The sequence below is a fragment of the Anopheles moucheti genome, chromosome 3, assembly GCF_943734755.1.
Source record: "Anopheles moucheti chromosome 3, idAnoMoucSN_F20_07, whole genome shotgun sequence".
NCBI lineage: Eukaryota > Metazoa > Arthropoda > Insecta > Diptera > Culicidae > Anopheles > Anopheles moucheti.
In genome coordinates, this window is record NC_069141.1 from 21,342,081 (window position 1) to 21,357,207 (window position 15,127).

At 43.9% G+C, this 15,127-nt stretch overlaps 1 protein-coding gene across 1 annotated transcript; it reads left to right on the forward strand.

The window, feature by feature from the left end:
* Nucleotides 1-292: 292 nt before the first annotated feature.
* On the forward strand, nucleotides 293-7,977 carry LOC128300908 (tyrosine-protein kinase hopscotch). The gene is made up of 13 exons (XM_053037156.1): nucleotides 293-538; nucleotides 2,258-2,580; nucleotides 2,676-2,946; nucleotides 3,017-3,174; nucleotides 3,262-3,357; nucleotides 3,989-4,102; nucleotides 4,176-4,474; nucleotides 4,583-4,710; nucleotides 4,786-5,437; nucleotides 5,506-5,619; nucleotides 5,703-6,253; nucleotides 6,334-6,671; nucleotides 6,753-7,977. Exons 1-13 carry the CDS (start codon nucleotides 293-295, stop codon nucleotides 6,898-6,900), a joined length of 3,438 nt encoding a protein of 1,145 aa, XP_052893116.1. The 3' UTR covers nucleotides 6,901-7,977.
* The last annotated feature ends 7,150 nt before the right edge of the window (nucleotides 7,978-15,127 follow it).

Sequence of the window (15,127 nt, forward strand, 5' to 3'; positions counted from 1 at the left end):
CCTCCAAGAGGAAACGGAATCCATTGCTCAGTATCGAGTTGGCGTAGAAGACACAGCGAGCGCGCTCCAGTATGGATTGTTTGTGGAGGTGTTGGGAAATATGATTCTGACACCGTCCGTGTTATAGTGGGTAGTTACTACTGCTATCTAATTGTTAATCTGCGTTACGTCCGTAAAGTGTAAACGGTCCTGTTTTGTTAGTGGGAAGAAGGTGGCAACGTTGCCCACAGTAGTTTGGTCGTGGTCCGGTGGCTTGCGAACGTGCCCCCCCCCCCTCCCCAAGAATATCGCTATGCCCGATGAAGCATCGTACCAGGTGTTCAACTATGTGGCGGACTGCTTCATCAGCGTTCCGGTTGCCGGTCGCGACGAGGAGAATACGTGCGAGTACGTCTGCCGGTGGGTTTGCCAACAGCTGAAAATTAAACCGGTGGTATTCGCGCTCGTCGGGTTGCGAGTCCATGGAGAAAAATGGTTTCTGGCCGGTTGCAGCCGTCCGTCGACGGACAAGAAGTACGATTTTCGGCTTCGCTTCAAGGTAAGTTGCCGGAGAACAACGGGTTTGTGTAGTTCCTAGATACATACCAGTAAGAAGTACATCGTTGCGTTGATTAGACAAACATCCTAGAAAGTCCTAGAATGCTTAAATCTACCCATGAAAGTCATTAACATTTAGTCAATTGTAACATTCCATTTGCTACACCCCCGGAAGAACGTAACGTGAATGTCACCAGCGCAGTGTCAATGTTGTGTCACGAATAGAATTAATAGAGCTTTTCCACGATGGTGAAGCAGAAACCTAACACTTTAGGGCCGACTGGAAACAAGGAGCAGAAGCCATTGTAAAATGAGCATTTACTTTCTATATGAATCTTACCACAGGCCAAGAGACAGCAAAATACTACGTAAAACATTAATACATTAAACATCACCTCGTGCGCATATCTAGCAGATGAGAGAGTGTTGTGCTTCCTGGTTCAAGCGGTTCATTATTCTTACCTTGCTGCATCCATAATTAATGCATTGTTCTGGTGCGCTATTTGTCTAGTGAACCATTTTCGTGGAACAACAAACAAAGATTAGCTTCTTCTTTTTTTTTCGTTTGAAACGTCTCTTTACGGGGGTTTATTGCATTTTAATTAATTTACTGCATTCATCATAATGCATTCTTGTGCATGTCGACTAGATGTTGGATGAATATTATCATGTTTCTCTCGGTCTTGCATAAAGTTGTGACTCAATGTCATAATCATTAGCATTACAGCGAATAAATGTTTACACATTCCATTTCCCAACACCAATGTTTTACTACGTTTTGATACACGCTTGCCGGCTATTCTGGTAGGATTTTGCGGTACTCATATCTCTTCACCATTTACTCGGAAAGTCATCATTCGCTGCAAATGCCGTTGGAAGCCGTCGCCGGCAGAGGAAACACTGAGATGTGCTCTGCTGCTCTGTTTGCGCTGTTGTGCGACAAGATAAACGAAAATGATGATATTGCAAAATATTTACCCTTACCCAGATTTGTACACTTGCGCGCGTCGTCTGCAGGGGCATGCTGAAACTTTAAACAATTTGCTACATCCGTACCGACTAGTATCCGTACGTCTTGGTTTTGCGCAGCTTTTGCTTATCGACGTTCCACTGGCCGGAGGACGGACGGGGTTTATCTTCGCATTTATGCAAGTTGCCACCAACATCGACGTCATCTATCGGTTGTTGGCAAACATTAGCGCTTCTATGGGAGGTTCTTGACCATCCGGATTTTGATGTCTGGGGGCTACCTGTGTTTTTAGAAGTAACCAAAATGTACCAATCCCAATTCATTATGTCTTCGTTGTATGCAGTGATATTCAGTGTTTTTTAAACTTTGCTTCGTGTTTGATTGGACATCATGAACTGCAATCATTTTGTAATATCCGGATGATGCGAACGAGCGAGTTACCAGGAAGTTATTCCACGAACCACATAAAGTTCCGTGGAATGCCACTGCACGAATTCATTAGAACTATGCTGGCCTCCATCGGATATTTGGAAAGATTTGCAAACAGAAACCAAATAGTAATAACCTTCTCAGTACGTTGGTTGGTTGGGTTAAATGCATTGATAACCTGGGATCAAGAGACTTTTAAATTTAAAAGCAATACTGTAATTTGTGAGGAATTTAATAAGTCCTCCCCCCCAGTAAAATAACAATTTAAATTATCCTCTCATCCTTAACATCATTTGTATCATTCTACCACCATCTGGTTAGATTCCCGATCTGTCCTGCCTGAAAGCGCTCGATCAAGAGCTCTTCAACTACTACTACAGCCAGCTACGGTACGATCTCCTGCACAACCGCATTCCGGAGATTGATTACCGCAAGTACAAGAACAAAATACTCGGCTATGTCGTAAACGATATGTACCGGAAGATCATCGAGGACAAGGTCGGTCTGAACGAGCTGAAACGCGACTTCGAGAAGTACATCCCGCGAAAGATTAGCCGGGAGCATTCGGTGTGTTTCGTCAACGTTGCCCAAAAGCGAATATTCGAATCACTCAACTCCATCCAGAACAGAGATCATGACGTTAAGTAAGTGGCAAGATCTGGTCCCATAACTTATCGCCCTCCCCCTCCATATGTGTATCGTTCTTTAAAATCGTTTCTCAATACCTTATCTTCAATAGCTACGTGAAGAACGTCTATATCAACGATATCGATAACATCGCACCGGGCTATCTGTATGAGGAGTATGCCGCCGAAATTCAGTATCCGAGAGGCGAGTTCAGTTCCCGAACTGGCAAGTGTCCGGTAAAGCTACGGTTTCAACCTTACGGTACGACCCTGTCCACGCGCGACACGACCAAGTACGGTTCCACCGGCGGTGGACTGGAGCGAACGTTGGAGCATGAAGATGCCACGACCACACCCGGACTGAAGGTGTTTTTTGCCAGCAAGGTAAGGCTTAGACGCTTGGTTAAACTTCTGCAGCAGCATTCTTTAATCGCTTACCATTCTACTCGTACAGTGGCAACATGTGACGAACATCGATGAAATACTCACCATACTGGTAGAAAAGCTGACGGTGAAACTCGCACTGGAAGACCAGTCGGAACCGTACTGTATAGACTTTCACGATCAGACTGAATTGAACTCTTTCGTAACCTGTCTAGCCGGTTACTATAGGTAAGAGGGTGAATTCGGGACCAATTCTCGCAATTCTGCCCCGATTTCCCATGCGGGATTATAATTCATTGTTCTGCCTTTTTGCAGGTTAATGTGCAAATGGACCGTGTATATATGTCAGGACTATCTTTCCTCGCCGATGCTCAACGTGCTGAAGGAACTAAAGTGCCACGGGCCGATCGGGTAAGTGCGTAAAGCCGAATGACAAAAAGGGATGGGGCGAGTGCATGCGGAGGGGGAGATGGGTAAAGTGGCGACAAATTCCGGTAAAATCATCGAAACTGTGTAGGGTTTCATTCATAAAACCGATTGAATGTTCCTTCCAACGCATTGCGTCCGTACGCTATGCGGGTTCGCTCTTATCTTGGAAAAAGAGCTTAGCCGTAAAGTTACGCTGTCTAGGCTGTTTCTCTTTGCTGTTTGCTCGACGCGAACGGTAGGCATCATCGTTTGCCAAAAATACCCAGAACTGGTGTGTCGTTATTCGTGCAAACCCGCGTTGCGATATGAGCGGAGATGTTTTCCCTAACTTCTGAAACAAATACGCTTATACATTTTCTGTATGCAAACGCCGAAAGACCATTACCATTCAAACAATGTGGTCAGAATTTCTCAAGGATTATCTCCACATGTGGTTTTAGTATATCAGCGCTCAAAAGTGGATAATGTTTCTAAATGTTGAAAAGCATGCTAGGTAGAATACACTCAAATATTCTTTGTTTTCGCACGTGAATGTGTGCTTTGCACGTGGTGTAAGGGTGAATAGGTAGCTTGATTTTTGTTTAAATTATGTTCTCTTCCCTTCGTCTTACAGCGGGAAATATTCCACTGACAAAATTCGGGAAAAGAATAGCAGCTGCGGCGCTTGCATTATACGGCAGTGCGAGGAGCAGTACGATACCTATTATGTCGATATGCTAGAAACTGAGTAAGTATGCCTAGAACACCGAGCAGCACGCGAATGTGAAATAATTTATTAAATGCTTTTTACTCTGCCGCAGTGGACTGATAAAAACGTACAAGCTTATCCACACCGAAGATCAGTGGCACGTGCAGGACGAGAAGGAAGAGCAGGTGTATCGATACAACCAGCTGACCGAAGCGCTGAAGAGCCTCAACCCTGAGATAACGAGCGTCTACCGATTGCCGCCGTCAGACAACGATACCGCACCCAATCTGTTACTTTGCCGACCGACCGTAAAGTCCTCCCCGAAGCGTTTGTTGCGCGGTGGAACGCAGGAACTGGGACAAAAGCGGGCCTGTATCATCAATGCCGCGAAGGAACTAGTTATCAATCGCTGTGCGTATGATAGGAAGAACATTGTTTACCAAATAGTGTGGAATAGCTTGTCTGATTGTTGATAGTGTGTTCTAATTTGTCCCCGTTTTGCCCATTCTCTTGCCCCAGCTCCCGTGGAAGACGAAAGCGATGGTTTCACGAAACGTACGCGTGCGGACTTTTTGCTGCCTAACAATAGCAAGATGGAGGTGACACTTAAATTACTGAAAAACGAGAAGGAGGGAGAATTTCTTAAGGTATTGTTTTGCCAACGCAATTTAAAAATCTGCAATTACTTCATCGCCGTATTTTTGCTTCTCTTCCCCCTTCAGGACTTTTTGCAGGTGGCCGGCCAGTGGGCAACGATCGATTCGATCGATATCATTAAGCTTTACGGTATGACCGTATGCAAGCCGATCACGATGGTGCTGGAATATGCGCGTTACGGTCGGTTGGATGAGTTTCTGCGTACGCGTCGCACCACGGTACGACCAACCGCGTTGATCGAGATAGGCCATTCGCTTGCCCGTGCGCTTTACTATCTGCAGAAACATGGCATCGTCCACGGGAACATTCGGTGCTCGTCCATGTTGGTCACCCAGTACGATGATGGGGAGCAGCGCGTTCTTGCCAAGCTCGGTGATCCGGGCATGCACGGGCAGCGCCGGTTGACGAAGCACGACCTTCTGTGGATACCGTACGAGTATCAGGATCTCAGCGAACACAGTGTCGCCAGCTTGCGGCAAGATCCGGCCACGGATGTGTGGGCCTGCACCTCGACGCTGTGGGAAATATTTAGCCGAGGCATCAAGATGCACGTGTACAAGCCGGCTGAATTTCTGCCCTCGCGCAAATGGCTCCAGACGATGCCACCGGAGCTGAAGGATTCGAAGCAGATTTACGAATGTTTAAGCTGTGGCTGGCATGCGGATCCCGACAAACGGATTGCACCGCAAACGATCGTCGGGCTGCTGGTTCATGCACGTAAGTGTTTGTGTATCATTTAATTTTACCTTCAATGAATTTTAACTTATTACTTTTAACCACTTCAGGTCAATTAGATGGAAGCTATTGTACGGTAGGAAATGGGCACGTTAACGGTCATTCGACAAGTAACATGCTGAATGGATCTGAATTCAAAAATAGTATCCTATCTATGGAAACGAGTAAGTAGAACAGTTAATTAAACCTTTTGAACCCTTTGTTTTAAATGTTATTATATTTCATTTGCTTCGTTCGATCATCTTAGATTCCACACTGGTTCGTTCGCGCACCGACTGCACCTCTTCGTCGTATGTCAGCAACGGAAGTGATAGCGAGCTGCGTAGTAACGCGTCTAGTGGAAGCAGCTCGCTACCGCTGCTCTCAAACCCCATGAGTCGTTTCAGTGGCGACTCGTACTACGAGAAAACATTTGTTAACTGCTCCGACTATATAGAGCTTAGTAGCAGCGAACGAATCTTCTTTCATAACATACTTGGCGAGGGCAATTATGGGCGCGTGTACCGTGGAACGTTCGAGCGAGACAACCAGGCACCGAGAGAGGTCGCACTGAAAACGATCTACGACGATCGACCCGACCTGAGTCGTGTGAGAGACGATTTTAAGCGTGAGGTCGATATCATGAAAAGTTTGCGACACATCAACATTGTGGAGTTTATTCGTTTTTACGAGGAGCAAGACAAACTCATTGTGGTGATGGAGTACGTACCCATGGGTTCACTACTGACGTACCTCGGGTACAAGCGATACGATCTGAAGGAACCGGATCTGCTATGGATGGCGCGGGATATTGCAAATGTAATGCGTCGTGAAGACACTGTGCAGAAATGTGTATTCAGTTCAATTTATCTAAGCGTATGCGTATATCTTCTTTCCAGGGTATGCATTATCTGTTTGAGAAGAAGATAGTCCACCGTGATCTAGCGGCACGTAACATTCTGGTGGAGAGCAGGAAGTGTGTAAAAATATCGGACTTTGGTCTGGCACAAGTTACCGAGGGAAGCAATTACTATGTAGCGCGACACAGCCGAGAACTGCCGATACGCTGGTACGCACCGGAAACGCTCGAAACGCAGAAATATTCCTTCCAATCGGACGTCTGGTCGTTCGGTGTGACATTGTACGAAATGTTCACATACGGCAATAGGCCCTACGCACACGTGGAGCTGAAAAGTGCGGCTCAGTTGTATCAACTGTTGCAGCGAGAGACTAAGATGTAAGTGTTTTGTGCCGTATTGTGAATAATGTGAAGCCGACCTTCTATCATACAATATATTCCTATTTCTTTCAATCACAGATTACAGCTTCCAGAACCGTTTTCGTACGTGTACGATAAGCTTATGGCACCCTGCTTTAAGCGTAACCCACACGAGCGGATGACCTTCAGCGAGCTGCTTGAGGAGCTGAACGACATGATAAATCAGTATGGTGAACCGATTAATTAGGTGTGCAATATACGCGGATATGGGCCCAAAAATGCTCTACGACTCATGTTAGAATCATGTGAATAACTTAAGATATTGCTGCCGTATCGGTACAAGCGAACGTTTAGATCAAACGGAACAGATATCTGAAATGAATTTAAATTAGTGCTAGGAATTAACGAAGGTCCAGCTCTGCAGTTTGGAGTTGATGTAAGATCTGTATTTTAAACACACAGAATAGGGTCACAGAACCGTGACAAACATACACTGTGCGGCGGTGTGATGCGTCTGAATTGATAGTAGTGTATAGATAATAGATCGCCACCGCTGCATAATCAGACATACACGCCGCCATGGTTATTGTATCGTGACTAAATGGTTGTTACAAAGTCGTCCTGCCTAACGCTGCGCTTTCAGTTGTTTACGATTTGCACGCACTGATGCTATATACTCACACCTTTCGAATGTTGTCAATTTTGATGATCATTAGAGACACTGCTATTTGTTGTGCAATGTAGAAAAGCGACGGCAACAACAAAATAACACACATTCGCACTTATAGTGACGAAAAAAAACTATTGAATGATGTTTTAGCCGTTTCTGCGCCCAGCAAAGTTGACGAAAGAATAGAAAAGGAAAAAAAGCCTGCTGGTGTACGGCATCCTTTAGTTGCGCAGGTAAATTGCGCAAAGCACCAGGGTGGGTAAGCGATGTACCGTCAGTATGCTGCAATAGTGGCCAGGTGGTGTTGTAGCATCGTTAACGTTACTCCTACCGCGTGATGTATAGACAGGGAGTATCGGACGATGCGGTGTTGGCGTATGGTAGCAATACCTTTTAATGTTGTGAAGCACCAGGTGTATGACCTACTAAAGATTCGCTATAGATTAATCGTAACTGTTGGAGAAAAATGATGCATCGCTGCATTGCTACTGAGAAGTGGCAAAACCGTGCACATCCCAACTTGAACCGGTCGATCTTGACGAACCCATAACTTGCGCAATATCGATGAAGTACACGCATGCCAAGCTAAAGCACGCAACAGTATTGATCGTGTGGGACGAGGTGTCGATGGAAAGCCGGTACGTGCTCGAGGCAGTCGATGCGTGACATTGCCAGTGTGCGATGATCATTCTGTGGTGTTGCTTTCTGGTGATTTCCGCCAGATCTTTTCCATTGTACCACTCGACACGGAGTCACCAATCATCGAGAGCGAGCACGATATTATCCCCGGGTTAGATCCGTCTTTCGCAAGATTACCAACAGACATGTATTACTACTCGGTAATGCTACTACTACTATTTCTGCTATAATTAGCTTAGAAGGACGTATTGTGTGAACGAATCTTAATGGTTGTCCCTTTTTACAAAAAAAACTACTCGTCGTCCCGTGTTCTAGCGGAGGTACTGTAGTCTATGGATCTGGTTTTGCGCTTTTCCGCAATCTGTACAGATTTAGGATAGATTAGAAAACACACACTTACAGGCACAGATAGGCGGCTCACACTTAACTTGAATAATGCTGTCTCTTTACTCGTAGTGGCCACGAGCATCCCGGGGTAGTGTGTATGCCAATCGTGCGCCTAATGTGGGAAAGCTAATAGTAATAGGCTGGTGACCACAACTAACACGATCTTTTAGCATAATGCGATTAGCATTGCATTCATATTGCAGATCGAATGCACAAACGCGTAGCGATAGTTGCTAAAAAGAACCCGCGATAATGTGGATGAAAGAATTGATGAAATGTATGTGCCGTGATTATGTATACTTAGATGTGGCTTATTAGTGAAATTGAAACATACGAAACGAATACGAAAAGATCGATAACGCGCAAATCGTGTTTGTCAAACGTAGTTGTGGAAATGGCAGAAAGGCACCACATAGTACCGTGTTATAGCTGGCGTAAGCTGCTTACAGTAAAACTGCCTAACGAAGGGAAACAAAAACTAAATTTGCATCTATTTTCACAAGGTAGAAAACGCAGAGAACCCCGCATGTCTGGGTGAATGATCACGGCTTTTTTGTGACGAACGTTTATACCTGGAAACACACCTTTTTGTGACTCTTTTTTCTGGGAAACCCTTTTTAAGTTGTTCATTTCATGTAATCTATGCTGACACTTTTTTCTACAATGGACTAATTAATTCTACACTAGCAGAGAAATGGAGCGTAGTTGAGAGATAGTAGAACCATATTTAACATGCTGAATTAGAGACTATCACCTGATTTTAATGCACACGATGTTAGACCATCGCAATGAAATGATTGAGATTACGATTCAGTACAACGATGACCAACTGGAACCATAGGCGAACAAAACATGAAAACGCTTCCAAATGTAGTTCAAAGTTTTAGCCAACAATGTGAGAGGTAGTACGGTACATGAGACTCATTCTTGCAATGGATTAAATTCCTCACCTTTTTACCGTTGGCAAATGTCTGAAACACAACCATCGGACAAAGAAGAGGTTTGAGTGCGCACTACTAACGCAAATCTTCATCTGATATTGAACGTGAATTGCGATACTCCTACGGTACGTCGGGCACTCGTCCACCCAAAAGTGTGATGGAACGCTTGAACACATCCCTTCCATCAGTGAAAGTATTCTGATATCTCTCCAGAAGTGGAAGTAGTTTAAAAACAAACAATAAGAAGAACAAACGAAAACGAACAAATTTAGAACAAAGAACAAATATTAACGTAATGAATAAACATAGATCAATTTCTCAAAGTGCCACTTAAATTTGCAACCCGAAGACAAAGTACTAACGAGTTATAAACCAGCGGAAAGCATAGGAAAAGCAGATGCAAAAAAATTGTAGTGTGTTTGAACAACGATTTAACAGCCATGACCACGAATTGGGGAAACAAAAAAGAGGAGAGAAGAAAAAGACATGCCAAGCATATAAGCAAAAACTAGAAAAAATAGAGAAGAAAAGAACCACATGCTTACAAACATGAAAGAGCATAAAACAAGTAGAAACACGCGCGAACAAAAAAAGAACAAATGTTTAGTAGTTGGCTTTAGTAATGCTTCACCCATTCTTGCACAACACGGTGGTTTCATAAAGGAAAGAACAACACATCAGTAGGAAAGCTTTACAGTTGAACCCGCGCACTAATGCAAAACAAGACATGATACTAACTGATTAACCGGAAATGGTGGTAGATAATATGGAATTCTTTGAGATAAGCAGTAATACAGTTAGCAACATAAAAGGAATTCAATTAGAACATTGGAAAAGGAAACTTACTAGACACACAAAGACACGTAAATTGACCAATGTAAGTTCTTTACCTAAGCAAAGCGTGTCCTGTTGTGCTGTTTTCCAGATGAAATTCGGCCAAAGTTTGGTTGGAATGTGGAGAAGGTATTTGTGAAGGTTTGAAAGGATGAATGAGCACTCCCGAACCCCGGGGATGAAATCTCAAGCTGAGCAAGACACGAACAAAGTAGCGAGGGCTTAGGATATAGACAAAAACTTGAAAAGGGATGCAAATGAAGTGTCTGATGCTGGGACACACTCCATGCCAATCAGAGCTCTTGCAGACTAAAAAAGCCCAATCAAGAAGAAGTAGAAGAACGTTGCTTAGTGGTGATGCGGTGGCGAAATGGTTGACGATGTCGACAAAATAGAGTGAGCGTTAAACAATGGTTTCTCCCAACACACGCGGACTAATGTTAATGGATATGTGTGTGTGTGTTTGCGTGTTTGTGGTACATGAAAAAGAAAACGGATGAAAAGTGGAATAGAGTGTAAACTGGGTTGGATATTTAAGTTTTCTAGTGCTTCTCATCCCCCAATAGTGCGTGCGTGTAATGTGTTTTTTTTTTGCGTGTGCGAGAGACTGGAAGCGCACAAGCGCAGCAGGGTTCAGGAACCCCAAAAGCCCATTCGGTCTCTTTAGTCACTTTTAGGTCATTAAGAGCAGATGCAGAAGCCAAGAGGAATGTGATTGCCCCGTAGTTGTATAGCTTATAATCGAATCCGATTAGCGGACCGAGAAAGAGCGAGAGAGAGAGAAAGAGAGATGAATTTATATAATTATTTTTATATAAGGTTAGTTAAAAACAAATTAGGTTCTACGTTTCTATCCCCGCGCTAACACATCGGATGTGTGACTGTTGACATAGGTAAAGTTCTGTTATTATCTCGTGTGCATGAACTTTGATGCACAATATTTTTAGATGCCGCGCCCTGAACAATTTACTAAGAGAGAAGCAACCTTTACTTAGTTCGTTTGCGCGCCTACAAGGGTTGTGTTTATATATATATATAACTGTATATGCGCCTTACGAGTTGCGCCATCCGGCTTATAACTTAGATAGATACGAGGAAACAATGTTTACAGAAGGGATTTTTGTAGTTTAGTTGTAAACCAGAACCACCCTTTTGAGTACCGAAGTACCTTTCAAGCATCGAGGAAGAGTGGAGATCGTTTAAACAGGGTGGGCATAATGAATTGTGCTGGAAGGAATTTAAAATTCTTACCGTGTGCTGGCGTTTGTTTGTATAGGCCTTTCTGAGCGTTAGGTTGCGGTTTTATATAGATAGCGTGAAGCTTCAGGTTTTTTACAACTGATTTGCCTCCGTTTGTTTGGTTTTGTACTTTTGGAGATAAAACTTTTATTGGCCGGTGCTTTTTTTTACACAAGCAAATACTGTACAGAACCGTACGAAAGATACGGTTTTTGATTCGAGTAAATTAAGGTAGTGTCCTACGTGTCTCCCCGTCCTCCCTGTTTTTCCCGTCCCCCGTGATTCCATGTAGTGTAGCCAATGCCTCCCAAATATGAATCGATGGTACAACGTTACACAACAGCGTCAGACTTAGCATATAAAAACAATGATCCAGATAAAAGTAGTAGAGAAGGAGAGGCTCGTTTAGAGCTACTACACTAGAATAAACACACAGCGTACAGAGCACACAGTAAACCCCTCACGCATGGCGCACATCCATGTATGAGTCCCCTTCTTTGTCCGGGGCAACCTGGAGAGACAAATGTGATTTGATGTGAATCCTTAACCAGACGATATATCTAACTTATATGATGTGCGTACCGCCATCCCTAGGTGCGAAGAGGGTGGTGCGGTATTGTGTGTGGACCCACCATCCGAGCGGGTGGGTAGGTACTTGTTGTTTTACATACGGCTAAGTGGTTAACTACACGGATAACGAAATAGATCAATTGGCCCCTTTTTTAAATGTATTTGTCGTGAAAGCAAAATGAACCCAGAGAAGTAGAAAAAAAGCATCTCACACATACACATCTTTCTCTACTCTAAATATCTACAAAACATGACCATTACCAACACACGTATGGTAAACATGGGGAGAGAAAAGGCGAAAAGGTTATCTTCCTTGTAAAAGCGATTGCGTAAAAACAAAAAAACTAGATGTTTTATCGGTGTTCACAGTGACAAGAAAAGGGTAAATGATGAAAATATCGCAAAATAAATCGTGCAATTCAAATGCCAGTAGTGGAATGGTTTAAACATCCGAAAGAAGTTACTAGAATGGGAACATATAGTGTCAAATATTGATAACGATCGGATAACGAAAGTAGCTCATAATAACTACCTGCCAGTTGATCCCACCATATGGCGGGAGCTGTTTTAGAGCTATTTGGGAAGAATTGCTTTCAAAGCATATACATTTGGGGCCGCTTACAGAAGATTATTTGAAAAATCAGGCGAAATACTCCGAATACGGATGGTAATTGAGGAGCTGGGATTGAGACTTCCTGCTTACGAAGTTTTGTTTCCAAACCTCTCATTGTGCGGCGTACGCTCCTCCTTGGCGTCTGTAAGTGTAAGTTTCGTTTGCAAATTTGGCTTGGACCACACAGACCGTACTTCACGGTTGTCCGGAATAGCAATAGTTACGAAATGCTATCTTTTTGTCGCCCTTAACCAGTTCCGCATTCCTACGGAGACATTGAATTTCGGATAGTCGGCTTTTATTTTGTTATTGTTTACCTTCTGCCTTTATGGGGCTACCCAATGCGCGAATTTTGACGTTTTGAGAAGTTCTGAACAAGCCCAAGATTGCTACAATAAAACATTTCGGAAAAAGCCATTCGTTTTCAAATAGCTCCGTTGTAATTTCCTCTATTCATAATGAAGTATGGGGAGCATTATTTACAAATTTATTGAGGTATTTACTTAAAAGCGTAACAACTATGCAACAATGTTTGCACCGGCCAGCGCATCTACCAAAGGATATTAGGTCCGCAAATAAATAACGGCCTTTTTTAAATCGACGGGGCCACTGTGGACTGTGGCGCGATTTTGACGTTTACAAACGTCATAAATCAAGTTCGGGAATGACATAATCAAACTGAGTAAACAGATTAGTGATTATTTCGTGCGAGTGAGGCCGTCTCCATATGGGCGTCTTGTATGCCACTTCGCCGCGATTGCCTGCCAAATCTCCGCGGCAGACTGTCAAACAGGCGCGGAAACGCGGCTTTGTTCAAGATGGACAACGCTGCGGAACAGCAGCCGCGGAAGATTTAACAACGAAAGTTATCGAAAGGTACCGCGGAAAACGCGGCCCATGTGGAGACGGCCTAAAAGTTCCTAGTCCTTGAAAATGTCTGATTTTGAGCCGGATAAGCGCCATATGCGGGAGGTGTTGCTGTTTTTGTTTCGAGCGAAGAAAACGGTAGCCGAAGCGCATCGAGAGCTTTGGAGTGTTTACGACGATGCTGCTCTAAGCGAAACAAGGTGTCGGGATTGGTTCCGACGCTTTTGAAGCGGTTATTTCGCCGTGGAGGATGCTCAATGTGAAGTAAGGCAAAAAACGGTCGCCGACGCAGAATTGACGGCTTTACTGGAGGAAAAACACTGCCAAACGCAGGAAGAGCGTGCAGCCGTGCTTGGTGTAACTCGTCAGGCCATATCATCACGGCTGAATGCGTTAGGCATGATACAGAAGGAGGGCAAATGGATACCACATGCATGTGTGAGACTCTGCATGTGTGAATTGCTGGTCCAGTGGCACAACAGAAAGGGGTTTCTGCACAGAATCGTGACGGCAGACGAGAAGTGGATTTTGTTCAGCAATCCTAAGCGCAAAAAATCATGGGGATCCTCCGGTCATACCCCAACATCATCAGCTCGACTGAACATGCATAGCTCGAAAGTTATGCTGAGTATTTGGGGGGACCAGCTCGGCGTCATCGGCGTACGAACTTCTGAAACCGGGAGAAACAATCACTGGTGAACGCTACCGGAAACAATTGATGAGTTTAAGCCGAGCACTGCGTGAAAAACGACCAGAATACTCATCACGCCACGACAAAGTTATTCTGCTGCATGACAATGCTCGGCCACATGTTGCCCAACCTGTGAAAAACTACCTTAATACCCTCAAATGGGATGTTTTACTGCACCCGCCATATTCACCGGATCTGGCACCATCAGATTTCTATCTGTACCGTTCCATGGCACATGGATTGGCTGACCAGCAGTTCTCCTCCTATGAACAGATCCAGAATTGGTTGGATACCTGGATTGCGTCGAAAAACGTATCATTTTTCCGAAAAGGAAATTGCGATTTACCCGAAAGGTGGAAGAAAGTAATAAATAATAATAGCCAATACTTTGATTGACCCAATTTCTTCGAATAAAAATGACACGAGTAAAAATAAACTTATATTTGCGCACCTAATATACTGGCTCGCGAACTAGTTTTGCTGCCGTTTGCTGGGAGAAGGTTTTCCAGGGCCGACACCATAAATGTTTGGAACCGATGGAGCTGTTTTTCCCTACCTATATTCAGAATCATCCGTTCGAAGGACTGCCCATCTGGCTAAAGGATAAATAAGGTCAAAGAAAGTCAGAAATTACCTAGATACAGCAGAAGATATTCAGGGTCATGTTGAATAAATATCATTAGTATGAGACTGTTGGCCATTAGATCGATCGATCTTCAAACCCATTTCTTTCTTCCAATATGTTTTGGTTTGAATTCGATAATGGCGTAATTTGAGAACAAACTGTACCATCTCACCCTTTGCCTCTTCATACACCTTGGTTTCTTTTAACAGGCGCACGTCATTGTTGTCAAAAAATCGGTGTTGTGTCAGCTGAAGAATTTGATACGTTGTGTGTATTTTTCCAATCCCCCTTCTCGTTGTTCGTATCATTTATTTGTACGGGTGTCCCACGTAGACCAAAGGCCGGACGTTACTTATTGTTTCACTGATAAAAAATATCAGCACCCTGCTGTTGGGCAA